At 47.0% G+C, this 21,066-nt stretch overlaps 1 protein-coding gene across 1 annotated transcript in view; it reads right to left on the bottom strand.

The window, feature by feature from the left end:
* The window catches only part of fer1l4 (fer-1 like family member 4), a 229,219-nt gene that overhangs the window by 180,140 nt on the left and 28,013 nt on the right, over positions 1-21,066 (bottom strand). The window contains exons 5-8 of the mRNA XM_070896525.1: positions 2,569-2,660; positions 1,993-2,034; positions 1,141-1,290; positions 435-492 (exon numbers count right to left, since the gene is read on the bottom strand). Coding sequence (XP_070752626.1) covers positions 435-492; positions 1,141-1,290; positions 1,993-2,034; positions 2,569-2,660 — 342 coding nt within the window. The remainder of the gene's footprint in view (positions 1-434; positions 493-1,140; positions 1,291-1,992; positions 2,035-2,568; positions 2,661-21,066) is intronic.

The raw sequence follows: 21,066 nt of genomic DNA, 5'->3' as shown, positions 1-21,066 counted from the left end.
GGTCCTCCCTTCCCACATTCCTGTGGCCTGCAAATTTTGGCATTGTTTTTGTGTCTTCCACTGTGAAGACGGAAGCAAAATAATTGTTTAAGGTCTCAGCCATTTCCACATTTCCCATTATTAAATCCCCCTTCTCATCTTCTAAGGGACCAACATTTACTTTAGTCACTTTTTTCCGTTTTATATGACAAGGATACTTCATTTAGTCACAATAACATCATGCGACAGTGATGTGTTTAACAGGATGTACATCATCACGCAATGTATTTCACTGTCCCTTTAACATATATATCATATAATGTGCAGTGACACAAACAGCAATAGATGTGATTGTGTGACATGGTAAGTGCTCTCACTGTGTGACACTCTCGTCCAAACTCCATCCTGTAACCCAGCTTCAAATTAATACATAGTCCCACTAACTCATTCCTTACTTGGAAATTCTGCAGTCTGGGTGTGTCCAGCTCTGTCTTCGTGAAAAATCTACAGCGACTGTGAACAGAAAGAGAAATATTAATTTCAGTAACAGAGCAGGAAAATATGAAGTAAACGACAAAGGAGTAAAGACTGATGAACCTGCTCCTTCCAACAGGCCTGGACACAGGCCCTGAACAAGGTACGAAATCTCCTGATGGGACAAAGAGCTTCTACGTGAAACCTGGATTTCTTCCCGATCCTCAAGCATAAAAACTCCAGGATTCAAACTAAAATATCACCAATTCCAACCCGACTATCTCCATTGGAATCGGACAGTCAGAACCAGATTCCACATCTTATCTCAGCACAGCACGTTTTACAATGCAGCTCAGCTTGTTCATCAGAGACCCCGATAATACTGTCATTGCACTCCATAAATCAGAGACCCTTATTTTGCGCAGTACTGCAGGAGTGCTGCATTGTTGTCGATCCCCTACTTCAAATCTCTGTTCAAGTGGAGCTGAAGGATCCCACTGTATTACTCTCAGAGCACTGCGATCTCTTGGGGCCTCAGCCAACATTCCTCCCCTAACCAATCATACCAAAATACACTGACTTATTGTGGGATCTTTCTGTGCAAAAAATGTTTCCATGTTTAAGTACATGAACAGTTGCTGCACTATAGGAGTGCGATAAATGCAAGTCTTTCACCTCATCATTCACCTTTTCGGTGGAGTAAACGACACGGAACTGATATCAATTTCAGAAATATCAATATCATCGTCATCCTCATTGCCATCATTATTTACTAATTTCCGCCCAAGATCTCTCATCTTTTTATCAAGTTGTTCCGCTTTCTCCAGTTCAGTCGGTCTGCAAGTGAATGAAACACAAAGCACAGCTGATGAAATCAGCATTTTTATTGAGCAATAGTTGCCTGGGTGTCAACAGCTGAAGAGTGTTGGAAGTCTCTATCTGGTTGTCCCCGAGAATGTGACTTCAGTCACAGTAACAGGGGACATGATGATAGTGACATTTGCACACAGATTTCAAATAACGCCATAAACTGGAACAAAATGTCTTATTATTGAACCTACAGAAACCAACACATCAGGCTGACAGCCAGGCAAATGGCACATGTTAAAAATGGACAATTTTAAAGCGAGGGGGGGAGATTCAGAGTGTAGGGTTAGGGTTAGGGTCAGGGTTGGGGTTAAGGTTAGGGTTAGAGTTAGGGTTAGGACATCAGAAAGTGTTAGCACAACTTCACAAACTCTCACACAGCACACACAGATAATGCTTTTGAATGTTGCACAAATGAATGTTAAATGTTAGAAATCTACATTCCGTAATGAAGACTGCCCAAGTCGTGAGACTTGCTCCTTTCCCAACCCTCTCCCAGGCTGGAATCTGCTAAAGGACCCCCTCAGATCGCCGGACTGAAGTGATTGATCTCAAACCGCGAGCAGGAAATAAATGAAAGGGTTATGTGGGAAGTGCTGCGCTCTGTTTCCCAGTACTTTAGAAGATGATTTTTAAACTGTTATTTGAAAAAAGAATAAAGGCAATACTTACTCGAGAGATTGGTAGCCCTCATTCTGGAAAATCAGAGCCTCCCTGTAAAGGGGGAAAATGGAAAAATCCATCAGAGGAGAAACACATTTTAATAAAGCATTAATTATCCGGCATTGAATAATCTCACCTTTCTTAAAAGGCACACTGCACTAAATGGTGGCGAGTTTAGTTCTTATTGCACATCTCAGTCAGAGAGGGAGCAGGGAGTGGGGCTAATGGGGTCACACTTTCAAAGGATCAGCACAAGCATGATGGGCTGAATGTGTTCCTTTTGTGCTGTACGATCCACCCTGGTGTGACAAGTGCAACTCTTCTGGGCTTGAAGCTGAGGTAGATTCGAGGAAGTGTACTTCCCGCCTGGCTCATGCTGCACCGGACATGAAGCTGCCAAAGTGGAATAAAATTCCTCCTCCCAGCCCTAGGGCCTCTCCACTCAATCAATCAAACCCCCACCCCACCCCCATAAAAGCAGAAAGGAAGAAGTAACGTTACTGGAATGGATGCAAAAGCTGAGTCCGTGAATGCGCCTTTTCGACTTGTGAAAGTTCAGCATCCTCCGACGGGTAGTTCACTGACCTGTCACTTATATCAACCACAAAATCATTTTCCGTCCATGTTCCCACAGCTCCCTCGACTGGCTGGTATCGGATCTCCAGATCCACCAATATCTGAAATCAGACAGCAGTTAGAAAATGATCATGTGTTGCCTTCGACTCAGCTTGGCTAACCTGCGCTCTTTCATCTCAGTCACAGGGTGAAGGTCATTCAATCTTGGATGTTGAGTGATTGCTTCACTAAGTTGGGGATGTTGAATTGCCGTTTGATTTCTATGACTATTTCCCAGCTTCCTACTATCCTTCTACCGAGTACTTTGTGATTATTGGTTTCTGTTAATCAGGAGGGCCAGAAAACCCAGTTAGCAAATGGGCCTCTTGATGTGATTCTGTTAATGCTACATGCTTGCTCACAGGCCTCCCCACACCCCCACTCTCACACAGACAGGAAGGACCCCCCCAACTGTCACAGACAGGAAGGACCCCCCCCCCCACTCTCACACAGACAGGAAGGACCCCCCCAACTGTCACAGACAGGAAGGACCCCCCCAACTGTCACAGACAGGAAGGACCCCCCCCACTCTCACACAGACAGGAAGGACCCCCCCAACTGTCACAGACAGGAAGGACCCCCCCCCCCACTCTCACACAGACAGGAAGGACCCCCCCCACTCTCACACAGACAGGAAGGACCCCCCCAACTGTCACAGACAGGAAGGACCCCCCCCCCCCCCCCCACTCGCACAGAGAGGCCCAGCTTGTCCAGTCTCTCCACATAACTGAACTCCCTCATCCCTGGTACCATCCCTCCTCTCCCAGGCCCTGTCAACCTTCCTAAAGTGAGGTGCCCACAATTGTACACAATACTCCAGCTGGGGCCTAACCAGAGATTTGTAAAGGTTTAGCAAGACTTCTTGTTTTTGTATTCAATGCTCCTATTTACAAAGCCAGGTTTCCCAGACACTTTCTTAACCACCTCATCAACCGGTCCTGCCACCTTCAAGGGTTGTGAATATGCAGCCCTCGCACCCCTCTCAGAATAAGTTCAGAGTGGGGGGGGGGTCCTTCCTGTCTGTGTGAGAGTGGGGGGGGGGTCCTTCCTGTCTGTGTGAGAGTGGGGGGGGTCCTTCCTGTCTGTGTGAGAGTGGGGGGGGGTCCTTCCTGTCTGTGTGAGAGTGGGGGGGGTCCTTCCTGTCTGTGTGAGAGTGGGGGGGGGGTCCTTCCTGTCTGTGTGAGAGTGGGGGGGGGGGATCCTTCCTGTCTGTGTGAGAGTGGGGGGGGGTCCTTCCTGTCTGTGTGAGAGTGGGGGGGGTCCTTCCTGTCTGTGTGAGAGTGGGGGGGGGGTCCTTCCTGTCTGTGTGAGAGTGGGGGGGGGTCCTTCCTGTCTGTGTGAGAGTGGGGGGGGGTCCTTACTGTCTGTGTGAGAGTGGGGGGGGGGGTCCTTCCTGTGTGTGTGAGAGTGGGGGGGGTCCTTCCTGTCTGTGTGAGAGTGGGGGGAGGATCCTTCCTGTCTGTGTGAGAGTGGGGGGGGGGGGTCCTTCCTGTCTGTGAGAGTGAGGGGGGTCCTTCCTGTCTGTGTGAGAGTGGGGGGGGGTCCTTCCTGTGTGTGTGAGAGTGGGGGGGGGGTCCTTCCTGTCTGTGTGAGAGTGGGGGGCGGGTCCTTCCTGTCTGTGTGAGAGTGGGGGGGGGTCCTTCCTGTCTGTGTGAGAGTGGGGGGGGGTCCTTCCTGTCTGTGTGAGAGTGGGGGGGGTCCTTCCTGTCTGTGTGAGAGTGGGGGGGGGGTCCTTCCTGTCTGTGAGAGTGTGGGGGTGTCCTTCCTGTCTGTGTGAGAGTGGGGGGGGTCCTTCCTGTCTGTGAGAGTGGGGGGGGTCCTTCCTGTCTGTGTGAGAGTGGGGGGGGGGGGTCCTTCCTGTCTGTGTGAGAGTGGGGGGGATCCTTCCTGTCTGTGTGAGAGTGGGGGGGGGGGGTCCTTCCTGTCTGTGAGAGTGTGGGGGGGTCCTTCCTGTCTGTGTGAGAGTGGGGGGGGGGTCCTTCCTGTCTCTGTGAGAGTGGGGGGGGGTCCTTCCTGTGTGTGTGAGAGTGGGGGGGGGTCCTTCCTGTGTGTGTGAGAGTGGGGGGGGGGGTCCTTCCTGTCTGTGTGAGAGTGGGGGTGTGGGGGGGGGGGGTCCTTCCTGTCTGTGTGAGAGTGGGGGTGTGGGGAGGCCTGTGAGCAAGCATGTAGCATTAACAGAACCACATCAAGAGGCCCATTTGCTAACTGGGTTTTCTGGCCCTCCTGATTAACAGAAACCAATAATCACAGTGTCCTTAGACCAGAGAATGTTAAGGGGAGAACATAAGAATTAGGAGCAGGAGTCGGCCATTCGGACCCTCGAGCCTGCTCCGCCATTCAATGAGATCATGGCTGATCTTCGACCTCAACTCCACTTCCCTGCCTGATCCCCATATCCCTTGATTCCCCTCGAGTGCAAAAATCTATCGACCTCAGCCTTGAATATACTCAGCGACTGAGCCTCGACAGCCCTCTGGGGCAGAGAATTCCAGAGATTCACCACCCTCTGAGTGAAGAAATTTCTCCTCATCTCCGTCTTAAATGGCCGACCCCTTATCCTGAGACTGTGTGCCCCCTGGTTCTAGACTCCCCAGCCCGGGGAAACATCCAACCTGCATCCACCCTGTCAATCCCCCTCAACATCTTGTATGTTTCAATGAGATCACTTCTTATTCTTCTAAACTCCAGAGAGTATCAGCTGCAAGAAATCATGGATTGGAAGAAATAACGAGACAAAAAGTCTCCAGACTGGTGTTAGAATAACGGGATAGACACACAGGGCTAGACTTTCCACGAGGCCGTCTCAGCCTTACTGATCGCTGGAACATGGCCCGTTTTTTTTTTGCGATTTTCCTCTCGGAGATAGGCCAGCGGTGTGAAATGGGCGATCCGAAAGGTCAGCGGTGTGAAATGGGCGATCCGAAAGGTCGGTGGTGTGAAGTGGGCGATCTGAAAGGTCAGCGGTGTGAAGTGGGCGATCCGAAAGGTCAGCGATGAGACTTCGCCCACCGAGCGTCCAACGATGTGGAAGGCAAAAGCTTCCCTAGCAACGGGCTTCTGTGGGTTTTTTCCGTCCGACTGGCTTTCCCGCGTTTCGGGAGGTCAGGGGTCATCCACACATGCGCAGAAGGCACGAGGGGGGCGGGCAGAGAGAGAGAGAGAGAGAGAGGGAATAGAGGGAGAGGAGGAAGGCAGAGAGGAAAGAGAGGAGAGAGATAGTACAAGAGCACTCGAATTGATTGATTTAAACTTTATAAAAATTATATAATGTGACTAGAAGGAGAAGGGGTGAGGAAAAGGGCAAAGCCCTTCAGTGATGAAGCAAATGAGGCCCTTGTTAATGAGGTGCATTCCCGGTGGGCCGGATTGACTCGGGGTGTGCACGGGAAACCCCCCACCCGGTGTGTACAAGAAAATCTGGGCCGAGATCTCCAATGTCGTCTCGTCGGCATCCCATGAGGCGAGGGCGGTGGACCAGTGCCGAAAACGCTGGAAGAGCTTGGTCGCGACAGCAAGAGTAAGTTGCATTTTATATTTTATATTTAATCTTTTACTGTTTCAAATGTTTATTAGAGCAATGAATCTCCTGCATTGAATTTAAGTTTGTCATTCATAAATGTATTACATGACCCATGTTAAGATCCAGACAGTGCTCTGAACCAGCAGCACGTAACGTTTTAAACTGTTGTGACCTCATGTGCTACCTAGTCCATTAGCTTATGCCATGCCATGCTCTTTTCGTGTTTGCAGAGGAAGATATCTATCAACCGTGCCCAGCAAAGGCGGGCGGGAGGCGGCTCTGCTCAGCTGCAGCCCCCAACAGAGATCGAGGAGCCTGCGGCCTCGCTGGTTGGCCATGAGAGCTGTTCGGCCGTTTGGCGGAGCCTAGTCATGCGTCTCATGTCAAACAGTATTAAAAACCTAAATAAGTAACGGATCTCATGTCCTGTAATTATAATGCAATATGCAATATACTTTTAATGTACTTATGATATACTAATGATGTCATGTCATGCATGTATGCAGGGGTGCAGCCATTATAGCTTTCTGGGGTAGTGAGAGTATTGATATGTAACGTGTTCACAGTTATGTTCGAATAAGCTTTGTAAAAAGATCATGTGTTTTTCAGGTCAACCTGAGACGCTCGTTCAGGTGTAACCGTCACCGGCACCGGCACGCTCTGAGGCGGAAGAGGAGGAGGATGTTGGTATAATAATTTTGAAAATTCATTGTTTTAAATAAAATTTTTCACTGAATTTAACAATTGTGCATTCTCTTATAGTTACGTTAAGCATAACATTTTAACAATTGTTGTGCATTTGTTGTGCATTTGTTGTGCATTCTATTATAACATAAGTTTACTGAAGCTAAAGCATTAATGCAAATGTCAGGCCAGTGCAGGCAAGGCAAAAATGTAACTCAACGCAAATGCAACTTTTGTTTAACGGTAACTGTAAATGTAAATGTGACTATCCCCAATGTAAGTTCAGGCAAAGCGTTCATAAATGAGCTGCTGACGCAACAGCTTAGCAGCTGCGTAACTGGCACCGGGTAGTGGTCTTCTGGGGGAGGTGGGTGGGACCATGGCTACATCGCGGTTGATTGACCTCCAGAGGTCCTCACCAGCCTCCTCCTCCTCTTCCTCCTCCTCCTCCTCCTGCTCGCCGGCTGGCTCTTCCGTCTCCCCTCCTTCTGGAGGTGGACCTGCAGCCCCATCTGGCATTAGTTGTCCTTTCCTTATAGCTAGGTTATGCAACATGCAACACACCACAATAAACTCAGCGACCTGGTCAGGGTGGTACTGTAGGCTGCCACCAGAATGGTCCAGGCATCTGAAGCACTGCTTTAGGACTCCAATTGTCTTTACAACGATGTTGCGTGTCGCTATGTGGCTTTCGTTGTAATGTTTCTCTGCTTCAGTGACGGGATTACACAGTGCGGTCATCAGTCAACTGGCAAGGTCATATTCCTTATCCGCCAGCATCCAACTGGGACCTTCTGACTGATTGACAAACAGGTCAGGGATAGCACTCTCACGTAGGATGTGTGCATCATGGATGCTGCCAGGAAATGTAGCATTTACTGCCATGATTATTTGCTTGTGGTCGACAACAAGCTGCACATTTAGGGAGTGGAATCCCTTTCTGTTACGAAACACCTCCGCGTTCTTTAAAGGTGCTTTCAGGGCAGTGTGCATGCAATCTATTGCTCCCTGCACCTTGGGGAAGGCTGCTATTCTCGAGAAACCCAAAGCTCTCCCGGTCTGTGCCTCCCTGGTCACAGGGAAGCTTATAAAGTCCATCCTGTGAGCGTAAAGGGCTTCAGTCACCTGCCGAAAGCAGCAGTGTGCAGCGTGCTGAGAGATATGACAGATGTCGCCAGCTGAAGCCTGAAAAGATCCCGATGCGTAGAAGGTTAGGGCTGCAGTAACCTTCACCTTAATGGACAGTGCAGTTCTGATGGTGCTGGAAGGCTGCAGATCCCCCTTGATGAGCTGGCAAATCTCAGCGATGACCTCCTTCCGGAAGCGCAGCCTCCTAAGACACGTATTTTCAGCCAAGTTGAGGTAAGATTGCTTTTCCAAGTACCTTCGTTGGCTATAGGCTCGCCTCCTCTGCTTCCTTTGTCTCTGCATTACTCTGCCGCCTCTTCTATTGATCCTTTCATAAACCAGCGTGTGAGCAGTTACAAGTAATGGCGCAGAAAACATCGGCACCATCACTATCAATAATTATTTTCACTTGATATAAATGCACTTTTCACTAAAAAATGGCTAATCCACTAAACTACTACTAGTAAAATTAAATATAAGTACTAATCTGAGTAGATCTATCTATAAAGGACCTTTAAATTACTCACAACTATCTAAGCTCGATTTTTTTTTAGCTGCCTCCACCCTTCTTCCGAACTTCAAAGTGGCGTCCGTAGTGCCCTGCAGTAAAGTCCGGGAAAAGCAACTCTTGCCCAGCGATGTTCTCGGCGATCGATCAGCCTGGCCATGTGATGGCGATGTGCCAGAACTTCAAATCGGCGATGTGTGGGCGATCAGCTCGGCGATCAGTTTGGCGAAGTGTGCCGAAACTTGGGGGCTTATTTTTTCGGCGATGTTTCTGGCCTAGTTTCCATTTTTTGCGCAAAATGGGCGACAGAGGTCCGTTTGGGCGATATATGGGCGATGTGAAGTGGAAAGTCCAGCCCTTAGTATTTGCTTATGTTTTGGATAGTCTGATGAGAGAATGAAATAGTTTTACACAGCTAAAGCTACTTGAACATAAATAACTGATAACAAGCAGCTCCGGACATCTGAAGGCCAAGAATGGCCTGTCTGACTCCAAACTTGGGAGGATCAGGACAGGAGAGCTAGGAGGAAATCAGATGGATGGTTTTTCATCTGAGAGTTGAGACAAAGAACTTGACATATCATTTGCACCGTGGTTTGGGAAAAGCCCTTATAGGCTAAATAGTCCTGTCCATTATTTTACCTCAGGCCTACCCCTAAAGAGAGAATAAAGGAGATTTCTAAAGGGCTTTTTAGTGCAGATGGTGCAGAGAAGAGCTGTTCGTGCCAACAGCCGTACGTCCGATCGGGACCAATACCAGCTACTTGTCACGGTCGGATGTCGACGATGTCTATCCGGATTGTGTGTTGTGTTTGACTATATTTGAACTATTGTGGATAGGTGAACTCGATGGGCAGGAGGGAACACTGGATAGGAAGGTTAGATGGGCCGAAGATCTTTGCCGGCCTGAAACATAGAAAATAGGTGCAGGAGTAAGGACCACATCTAACTTCCTTTTGAATATATCTAACGAATTGGCCTCAACAACTTTCTGTGATAGAGAATTCCAAAGGCTCACAATTCTCTGAGTGAAGAAGTTTCTCCTCATCTCGGTCCTAAATGGCTTACCCCTTATCCTTAAGACTGTGTCCCCTGGTTCTGGACTTCCCCAGCATCGGGAACATTCTTCTTGCATCTAACCTGTCCAATCCTGTCAGAATTTTATATGTTTCTATGAGATCCCCTCTCATTCTTCTAAACTCCAGTGAATACAGGCCCGGTTGATCCAGTCTCTCCTCATATGTCAGTCCTGCCATCCTGGGAATCAGTTTGTTGAACCTTCGCTGCACTCCCTCAATAGTAAGAATGTCCTTCCTCAGATTAGGAGACCAAAACTGTACACAATATTCAAGGTATGGCCTCACCAAGGCCCTGTACAACTGCAGTAAGACGTCCCTTTCCTATACTCAAATCATAAGAACATAAGAACATAAGAATTAGGAACAGGAGTAGGCCATCTAGCCCCTCGAGCCTGCTCCGCCATTCAACAAGATCATGGCTGATCTGGCCGTGGACTCAGCTCCACTTACCCGCCCACTCCCCATAACCCTTAATTCCCTTATTGGTTAAAAATCTATCTATCTGTGATTTGAATACATTCAATGAGCTAGCCTCAACTGCTTCCTTGGGCAGAGAATTCCACAGATTCACAACCCTCTGGGAGAAGAAATTCCTTCTCAACTTGGTTTTAAATTGGCTCCCCCGTATTTTGAGGCTGTGCCCCCTAGTTCTAGTCTCCCCGACCAGTGGAAACAACCTCTCTGCCTCGATCTTGTCTATCCCTTTCATTATTTTAAATGTTTCTATAAGATCACCCCTCATCCTTCTGAACTCCAACGAGTAAAGACCCAGTCTACTCAATCTATCATCATAAGGTAACCCCCTCATCTCCGGAATCAGCCTAGTGAATTGTCTCTGTACCCTCTCCAAAGCTAGTATATCCTTCCTTAAGTAAGGTGACCAAAACTGCACGCAGTACTCCAGGTGCGGCCTCACCAATACCCTATACAGTTGCAGAAGGACCTCCCTGCTTTTGTACTCCATCCCTCTCGCAATGAAGGCCAACATTTCATTCGCCTTCCTGATTACCTGCTGCACCTGTAAACTAACTTTTTGGGATTCATGCACAAGGACCCCCAGGTCCCTCTGCACCGCTGCATGTTGTAATTTCTCCCCATTCAAATAATATTCCCTTTTACAGTTTTTTTTCCCAAGATGGATGACCTCACACTTTCCGACATTGTATTCCATCTGCCAAACCTTAACCCATTCACTTAACCTATCTAAATCTCTTTGCAGCCTCTCTGTGTCCTCTACACAACCCGCTTTCCCACTAATCTTTGTGTCATCTGCAAATTTTGTTACACTACACTCTGTCCCCTCTTCCAGGTCATCTATGTATATTGTAAACAGTTGTGGTCCCAGCACCGATCCCTGTGGCACACCACTAACCACCGATTTCCAACCCGAAAAGGACCCATTTATCCCGACTCTCTGCTTTCTGTTAGCCAGCCAATTCTCTATCCATGCTAATACATTTCCACTGACCCCGCGTACCTTTATCTTCTGCAGTAACCTTTTGTGTGGCACCTTATCGAATGCCTTTTGAAAATCTAAATACACCATATCCATCGGTACACCTCTATCCACCATGCTCGTTATATCCTCAAAGAATTCCAGTAAATTAGTTAAACATGATTTCCCCTTCATGAATCCATGTTGCGTCTGCTTGATTGCACTATTCCTATCTAGATGTCCCGCTATTTCTTCCTTAATGATAGTTTCAAGCATTTTCCCCACTACAGATGTTAAACTAACTGGCCTATAGTTACCTGCCTTTTGTCTATCCCCTTTTTTAAACAGAGTCGTTACATTAGCTGCTTTCCAATCCGCTGGTACCTCCCCAGAGTCCAGAGAATTTTGGTAGATTATAACGAATGCATCTGCTATAACTTCCGCCATCTCTTTTCATACCCTGGGATGCATTTCATCAGGACCAGGGGACTTGTCTACCTTGAGTCCCATTAGCCTGTCCAGCACTACCCCCCTAGTGATAGTGATTGTCTCCAGGTCCTCACTTCCCACATTCCTGTGACCAGCAATTTTTGGCATGGTTTCTGTGTCTTCCACTGTGAAGACCGAAGCAAAATAATTGTTTAAGGTCTCAGCCATTTCCACATTTCCCATTATTAAATCCCCCTTCTCATCTTCTAAGGGACCAACATTTACTTTAGTCACTCTTTTCCGTTTTATATATCTGTAAAAGCTTTTACAATCCGTTTTTATGTTTTGCGCAAGTTTACCTTCGTAATCTATCTTTCCTTTCTTGATTGCTTTCTTAGTCATTCTTTGCTGTCGTTTAAAATGTTCCCAATCTTCTATTTTCCCACTAATCTTGGCCACCTTATACGCATTGGTTTTTAATTTGATACTCTCTTTAATTTCCTTGGTTATCCCTTCTCTTACCGCCCTTCTTTTTCATTGGAATATATTTTTGTTGAGCACTATGAAAGAGCTCCTTAAAAGTCCTCCACTGTTCCTCAATTGTGCCACCATTTAGTCTGTGTTTCCAGTCTACTTTAGCCAACTCTGCCCTCACTATGAATCCTCTCGCTATGAAGGCCAACATGCCATTTGGCTTCTTCACCGCCTGCTGTACCTGCATACCTACCTTCAATGACTGATGTACCATGACACCCAGGTCTCATTGCACCTCCCCTTTTTCTAATCTGTCACCATTCAGATAATATTCTGCCTTCCTGTTTTTGCCACCAAAGTGGATAACCTCACACTTATCTACATTATACTGCATCTGCCATGCATTTGTCCACTCACCTAACCTGTCCAAGTCACCCTGCAGCCTCTTAGCATCCTCCTTACAGCTCACACTGCCACCCAGCTTAGTGTCATCTGCAAACCTGGAGATATTACACTCAATTCCTTCATCTAAATCATTGATGTATTTTGTAAATAGCTGGGGTCCCAGCACTGAACCCTGCGGCACCCCACTAGTCACTGCCTGCCATTCTGAAAAGGACCTGTTTATCCCGACTCTCTGCTTCCTGTCTGCCAACCAGTTCTCTATCCACGTCAGTACATTACCCCCAATACCATGGGCTTTGATTTTGCATACCAATCTCTTGTGTGGGGCCTTGTCAAAAGCCTTTTGAAAGTCTAAATACACCACATCCACTGGTTATCCCTTGTCCACTCTACTAGTTACATCCTCAAAAAATTCCAGAAGATTTGACAAGCATGATTTCCCTTTCATAAATCCATGTTGACTTGGACCGATCCAGTCACTGCTTTCCAAATGCGCTGCTATTACATCTTTAATAATTGATTCCAACATTTTCCCCACTACCGATGTCAGGCTAACCGGTCTATAATACCCTGTTTTCTCTCTCCCTTCTTTTTTAAAAAGTGGGGTTACATTAGCTACCCTCCAATCCATAGGAACTGATCCAGAGTCGATAGAATGTTGGAAAATGGCCACCAATGCATCCACTATTTCTAGGGCCACTTCCTTAAGTACTCTGGGATGCAGACTATCAGGCCCTGGGGATTTATCGGCCTTCAATCCCATCAATTTCCCTAACACCATTTCCTGACTAATAAGGATTTCCTTCAGTTCCTCCTTCTCGCTAGACCCTTGGTCCCCTAGTATTTCTGGAAGGTTATTTGTGTCTTCCTTAGTGAAGATAGAACCAAAGTATTTGTTCAATTGGTCTGCCATTTCTTTGTTCCCCATTATAAATTCACCTGATTCTGATTGCAAGGGACCTACATTAGTCTTCACTAATCTTTTTCTCTTCACAAATCTACAGAAGCTTTTGCAGTCAGTTTTTATGTTCCCTGCAAGCTTACTCTCATAGTCTATTTTCCCCTCCTAATTAACCATATTATGGTCACTCTTCCCCAAGGGGCCTCACACAACAAGATTGCTAATTAATCCTCTCTCATTACACAACACCCAGTCTAGGATGGCCAGCTCTCTAGTTGGTTCCTCGACATATTGTTCTAGAAAACCATCCCTTATACACTCCAGGAAATCCTCCTCCATCGCATTGCTACCAGTTTGGTTAGCCCAGTCTATATGTAGATTAAAGTCACCATGTTTGTTACTCCAGCTTGGCTTTCCCCCAGAAAGCTATGGACATCCTTCACTCCCTCAGTATTCCCTCCATTCTACAATCTATGGGACTTCAATACCCACGGCTGACAGGTCTATCCACGACTCATGATTTCACTGAATCTCTCTCCTCCTGCGCTTTGATTTCTCAATAGAAATGAAACAACTTGCGTTTCTATCGTGTGTTTCACAACCTCTGGGCATCGAAAAGCACTTCACAGCATATGAAGTGTCATTGTTTGAAATGATGAAAGGATAGGAAAGGGGAGATAGAATGAGACTGTTTCTAGTAGTTGAGGGTCTAGAACGAGGGGCTGACGATAACAGATTAAATGAGAGAGCAGGAGAAACCTTTTCCCCCAGAGCGTGGTGGGGCTGTGGGATTCACTCCCAGGGTCAGAGACCAAGGCAAGAACTGTGTCACATTTAAGATAAGATTAGATAGGGGGATGAAGGGATATGGAAGAGGGTGGATAAACATATGAATATTGCATAGCGAGTAAAGGCCAGCACGGACTGGTTGGGACAAATGGCCTGTTGCCATCTCTATGCATTTTAAGAAATGATAAAAAAGCTCCAGCTGTTGTGTGATGCAGGAAATGGACCTGCGCCCGCCATGTAACTGTGCTTTCAGGGCAAGTGGCAGGCCACAATTCAGGGCTGCTTTCGAAATGCTTTGTCAGCTTTTGTTCGTTTTCACAGTTATCCTTTAATTTGTGGGATAATACTTAGCAATAAAATATGAAAGATAATATTAGTGCGTTTTGAATGATGGCAAGAATGTTTAACATTGAAAAGGCAGTCTATTCAAATCAGTTTCCAGATATCTATATATTATAAAAATATAAGAATTAGGAGCAGGAGTAGGCCAAAACGCCATTCAATAAGATCATGGCTGATCTACGACCTCAATACCCTAGCCCTATATCACTTCATTTCCCCAAGAATCCAAAAGTCTGTCTATCTCAATCTTGAATATACTCAGTGAATGAGCACCCACAGCGCTCTGGGGCAGAGAATTCCAAAGATTCACAACCCTCCGAGTGAAGAAGTTCCTCCTCAACTCAGTCTTAAAAGGCCGACCCTTATCCGGAGATTGTGCATCTACCTTGTCAATTCCCCTCAGAATCTTACATGTGTCAATCAGATCACCTCTCATACTTCTAAATTCCAGAGTATAGGCCTAATTTACTCAATTACTCCTGAAAAGGACATCCCTCTCATCCCAAGGATTAGTCCAGTGAACCTTTGTTGAACCAACTCCAGGGCAAGTATATCCTTCCTTAGATACGGAGACCCAAACTTTGCCCAGTATTCCAGGTGTGGTCTCACCAAGGGAGCAGGACTTCCAAGGGACGAAACTGCCCACCGCCTGAAACAAGTCGCATGTACCGCTCCTGAAGTGTTCTGGCCGGCCTAATGCATGGGGCGGCCTAACCAGAGAAATTCAGCAGAAATTCTTCAGGTGTTTTGTTGGAGTGGGGTGGAAGTGGCCTCATCATCGGGGCGGAAGTGGGGGCGGGGCAATTCCAGGAAAGGGGCAAATTCCCGAGGGGCAATTTCAGTAAGGGGTCGGTGTGTGCACGCTGCAGCAGGAAAACGGTGGAGCAGTCCCCTACACCGTATTCTTGCACTCTAACCCCGAGTAATAAAGGCCAACATGCCATTTGCCCAATTGGAGAAATGTGAAGTTACCCACTTTAGTAGGAAAAATAGAAAAGCAGAGTATTTTTTAAATGATGAGAGATTGGGGAATGTTGGTGTTCAGGGGGACCTGGGTGTCCTTGTACACCAATCACTGAAAGTTAACCTGCAGGTACAGCAAGCAATTAGGAAAGCAAATGGAATGTTGGCCTTTATTACAGGAGGATTTGAGTATAAGAGTAAAGATGTCCTACTGCGATTATATAGGGCCCTGCTGAGACTCCAGCTCTGGCCTAACCAAAGTATTATACAATTTAAGCATAACCTCCCTGCTCTTATATTCTATGTCTCGACCAATAAAGGCAAGCATTCCGTATGCCTTCTTAACCACCTTATCCACCTGGCCTGCTATTTTCAGGGATCTGTGGACAAGCACTCCAAGGTCCCTTTGTTCATCTACACTATTAAGTGGCCTACCGCTTAATGTGTATACCCTTTCCTTATTAGCCCTCCCAAAGTGCATCACCTCACACTTCTCTGAATTAAATTCCATTTGCCACTGCTCTGCCCACCTCAACAGTAGATTGATATCCTCCTGCAGCCCATGACTTTCCTCTTCATTATCAACCACACAGCTAATTTTAGTGTCGTCTGCAAATTTCTTAATCATACTCCCTATATTCAAATCTAAATCGTTGATATATACCACAAAAAGCAAGGGACCCAGTACTGAGCCCTGAGGAACCCCACTGGAAACATCCTTCCAGTCACAAAAACCTCCATCAACCATTACCCTTTGCTTCCTACCTCTAAGCCAATTTTGGATCCAACTTGCCACTTTGCCCTGGATCCCATGGGCTTTAACCTTCATGACCAGTCTACCATGTGGGACTTTATCAAAAGCTTTGCTAAAGTCCATATACACTACATCGTACGCACTACCCTCATCGATCCTTTTGGTTACCTCCTCAAAAAATTCAATCAGGTTAGTCAGACACAATCTTCCCTTAACAAATCCGTGCTGACTGTCCCTAATTAATCCTCGCCTTTCCAAATGCAGATTTTTCCTGTCTTTCAGGACTTTTTCCAATAATTTTCCCACCACTGAGGTTAGGCTGACAGGCCTGTAATTACTTGGCCTATCCCTTTTTCCCTTCTTAAACAAGGGTACTACATTAGCAGTCCTCTAATCCTCCGGCACCATGCCCAGATCCAAAGAGGACTGGAAAATTATGGTCAAGGCCTCTGTTATTTCCTCTTTTACTTCACTCAACAGCCTGGGATGCATTTCATCTGGGCCTGGGGACTTATCTACTTTCAAAGCTGCTAAACCCCTTAATACTTCTTCTCTCACTATATTTATTTCATCCAGAATATCACACTCCTCTCGATAGCAGTATCTACATGAGGAGAGAATATAGACCTAGAGTTTATATTCTCTAGAGTTTAGAAGAATGAGAGGTGATCTCATTGAAACATACAAAATTCTTACAGAGCTTGACAGGGTAGATGCAGGGAGGATGTTTCCCCCGGGCTGGGGAGTCTAGAACCAGGGGCCACGGTCTCAGGATAAGGGGTCGGCCATTTAGGACTGAGCTGAGGAGAAACTTCTTCACTCAGAGGGTGGTGAATCTTTGGAATTCTCTGCCCCAGAGCGCTGTGGAAGCTCAGTCTTTGAGTATATTCAAGACAGAGATCGATAGATTTTGGGATATTAAGGAACCAAGGGACATGGGGATAGTGCAGGAAAGTGGAGTTGAGGTAGAAGATCAGCCATGATCTTATTGAATGGTGGAAAAGGTTCGGGGGGGGGAGGTTGAATGGCCGACTTGTGCTCCTATTTCTTATGTTCTTATTGTCCACTCACCTAACCTATCTATATCTCTTTGCAGACTCTTTGGGGCTGAAATTATCCCCCTCTTTAAGGCCCATTACCGCCTCTAAGAGGTAGGGCCTTTCCGACCGGGGGCAGGCGAATTGGCCGACCCATCCAAAATTGCCCCCGAGCCGGGGGTGGCAGAAACAGATTTTCGCCGCGCTCCGTGTCCCCACCCGTCAGGCACGTGCCGACCCCTTTCCGCCCACGAGGGAAATTGCCCCGCGGGAGCAGAGCTGCACAGCTCGGTCACCCCGACAACTTACCCCGGCGGGAAGCTGCCAGTGGCTGGGCGGTGCATCCGCCCTTAAAGGAGAGGGCACACCGCCGCAGCCGCCACTGTATTTTAATTGTCGGCCGACTCTGAATTCGGCCCGACAATGACGACCACAGGTTCGGATCGGCTGCCAACAGGCTGCTAGGCACCCGCTCTTGGGTACCGGACTGTTGGCCTGGCCGAAGCCCTCCCTAATAGCCCAGTGGGCACCACTAAAGTGGCTGCAGAGCTTGTAGCAGTCCTCCCCTTTAACTGAAGGGGAGGGACCTTACTACGCATCAGCTCGACGCGGCACGTGCTCAGTGCAGCGCTGTATGACACCGCCCGTCTTCAACCCCACTCCCAAAGCACTTCCGCCCCTCAGCCGCCCCAACAATGTAAAAAAAGTTAAAGAGGCCAAGTTCCCTTTATTCTCCACTCCATGGATTCGGGCGGAGAATATTCATTTAATTTAAATTATCTGCCCCAAACGGGGCGGAGGGCAATTTCGGTCCCTTTGTGTCCTCACAGCTTACTTTCCAATCTAGCTTTGTATCATCAGCAAACTTGGATACATTACACTCGGTCCCTTCGACTATGTCATTAACATAGATTGTAAATAGCTGAGGCCCCAGCACTGATCCTTGCAGCACGCAACTAGTTACAGCCTGCCAACCGGAAAATGACCTGTTTATCTCAACTTTCTGCTTTCTGCCCATTAACCAATCCTCTATCCATGCTAATACATTACCTCCAATCCAATGAGCCTTTATCTTGTGGAGCAACCTTTTATGTGGCATCTTATCGAATGCCTTCTGGAAGTCCAAATATACTACATCTACTGTTCCCCTTTATCTACCCTGCAAGTTACATCCTCAAAAAACTCGACTAAATTTGTCAAACACGATTTCCCTTTCATAAAACCATGTTGACTCTGCCTAATGATATGATGATTTTCTAAGTGCCCTGTTACCACATCCTTAATAAAGAATTTCGGCATTCTGCCGATGACTGATGTCAGGCTAACTGGCCTGTAGATCCCTGTTTTCTCTCTCCCTCCTTTCTTGAATAGCGGAGTTACATTAGCTACCTTCCAATCCATTGGAACCTTTCCAGAATCTAGGGAATTTTGGATAATCACAACTAACGCATCCACTATCTCTGCAGCCACCTCTTTTAGAACTTTTATATTGCTAGTGTGTCACACAGGTCCAGGTTCCACCTGTTGTTATGTCTGAATTCGCTAAATCCATTCCACCTGGGGCACGGTTGGGACAAGGCAAGGGCTACGTCATGACTTCAGGGCTCCTGTTTGCTTTGCTAATGATAAAAATTCATCAAAAAACAGTAATTAATGTCTGCAACACTAGATGCAAAGCGTACACAAAACAACTGGACTTGTATGTCTGAATCCCTCCAATCCGGATTCCGCGCCTGCCACAGAACTGAAACGGCTCTCAAAGTCACAAATGGCATCCTTTGTGACTGTGACAAAGGTAAACTATCCCTCCCCGTCCTTCTCGACCTGTCTGCAGCCTGTGACACGGTTGACCACTCTATCCTCCCCCAACGCCTCTCCACCATCGTCCAGCTGGGTGGGACTGCACTCGCCTGGTTCCATTCTTATCCATCTCATCATAGCCAGAGAATCTCCTGCAACGGCTTCTCTTCCCGCCCCCACATCGTTCCCTCTGGTGTCCCCCCAGGATCTATCCTTGGCCCCTCCTATTTCTCATCTACATGTTGTCCCTTGGTGACATCATCTGAAAACACAGCGTCAGTTCCCACATGTACGCTGAGACACCCAGCTCTACCTCACCCCCACTTCTCTCCACCCCTCCACAGTCTCTAAATTGTCAGACTGCTTGTCCCACATCCAGTCCTGGATGAGCAGAAATTTTCTCCAATTGAATATTGGGAAGACCAAAGCAATTGTTTTCGGTCCCCGCCACAAACTCCACTCCCCCAGGTACTGACTCCATCCCTCTCCCCAACTTCTGTCTGAGGCTGAACCACGTTGTTCGCAACCTTGGGGTCATATTTGACCCTGAAATGTGCTTCCACCCACATACCCCCAGCATAACTAAAACCGCCTATTTCCACCTCCGTAACTTCACCATCTCCGCCTTTGCCTCAGCTCATCTGCCGCTGAAACCCTCATCAATGCCTTTGATACCTCTAGACTTGGCTATTCCAACGCACTCCTGGCTGGCCTCCCACATTCTATCCTACATAAACCAGAGGTGATCTAAAACTCGGCTGCCCGTGTCTTAACTCACACCAAATCCCGCTCACCCATCACCCCTGTGCTTGCTTCCGGTTAAGCAACGCCTCGATTTCAAAATTTTCATCCTTGTTTTCAAATCCCTCTATGGCCTCGCCCCTCCCTATCTCTGTAATCTCCTCCAGCCCCACAACCGTCTCCCCTCCCCCCGCCCGCCCTGAGTGTCTGCGCTCCTCTAATTCTGCCCTCTTGAGCATCCCTGATTATAATCGCTCCACCAGTTTGCTGTGCCTTCTGTTGCATAGGCTCTAAGCTCTGGAACTCCCTGACTAAACCTCTCCCTCTACATCTCTTTCTCCTTCAAGATGCTCCTTAAAACCTACCTCTTTGACCAAGCTTTTGGTCACCAGCCCTAATCTGTCCTTATGTAGCTCAGTGTCAAATTTTTTGTCTCATAATTCTCCTGTGAAGCGCCTTGAGACGTTTCACTGCGGTAAAGGTGCTATATAAATCTAAATTGTTGTTGTTGTATAATAAAAATCAACACTTTTGCATCCAAGTTACACTTCAGAAATTCCTATTTCATCCACCCAAAAATGACACTATCTGCTCTAGAACAAAACCAGTGATGACTTTATTGGTTTGGGTAAGTTTGGAGCTGTATATTTGAGCAGATCCTGCTCCCTGTCACCCTCGCCTCCCCCATGACATCATGAAGTTAGGATCCAGTGACACTGTGAATTAAAACACTCCCCATTTAGGAAAACTTGTAAAAACTGGCCAACAGCTTCAAAAAAGCTCAGCAGCCTGAATATCGGCTTATATTGTGTACTGGGAAACAGTGCGTGAAACGCCTCTCTCAGCCAACATAATGCTCAGGAGAAGGAATGGCCAGAGGCACCAGTATGTATACCCCTTCAACATCCGTAAGTTCGGCAGCAATTCCAAAGCATTTTCTCTTTGAAGTATGTTAATTATTTTAATTTTGAAAAATGTAGAAATAAGCGATAAAAATCCTAAACCGATACCTCAGCTCATTCGTTGTGCTATGTTGTAAATACAGTCAAAGCAACTCGTTGTTAAGGGAATATGCTTACTCATTATTGGCTGACCTTTGTCATTCTTGAGTCAAACAGGTTTTGCGTGCATGTGGTGGTTACTTTACCTGGTCTTACATTGTTGCTGTTTGCCAAGTCCAAGCCCAGGTTCAGGGCCGGACAGGGTCAGGATCATCGGTCGGGTCTACATGTATATCTGGCTGATGATGAAAATTCATTGCAAGCTTTGACCTGGGGAGCGCAGCTGGGCAAGACACGGACTAACTGGGCTATAAGCCAAGAATTCCCAGGCCCAGTTTGTGCAGAGTTAGTTAATGTGCTGTGCTGGGAGTGGGCAGGCACAGTTCTGCTTCACTCAAAGCATGTCCATGTGACTGGATGTACCTGGTGTCTGCGGAACTGCATCCCAGCAACCAGCAAAGACACAAGGCTGAAGGGG

The sequence above is a fragment of the Pristiophorus japonicus genome, chromosome 12 (genome assembly GCF_044704955.1).
Source record: "Pristiophorus japonicus isolate sPriJap1 chromosome 12, sPriJap1.hap1, whole genome shotgun sequence".
Classification (NCBI taxonomy): domain Eukaryota; kingdom Metazoa; phylum Chordata; class Chondrichthyes; family Pristiophoridae; genus Pristiophorus; species Pristiophorus japonicus.
Note: the sequence above shows the minus strand (reverse complement) of the source record. Positions and strands in the feature narration are given on the sequence as shown.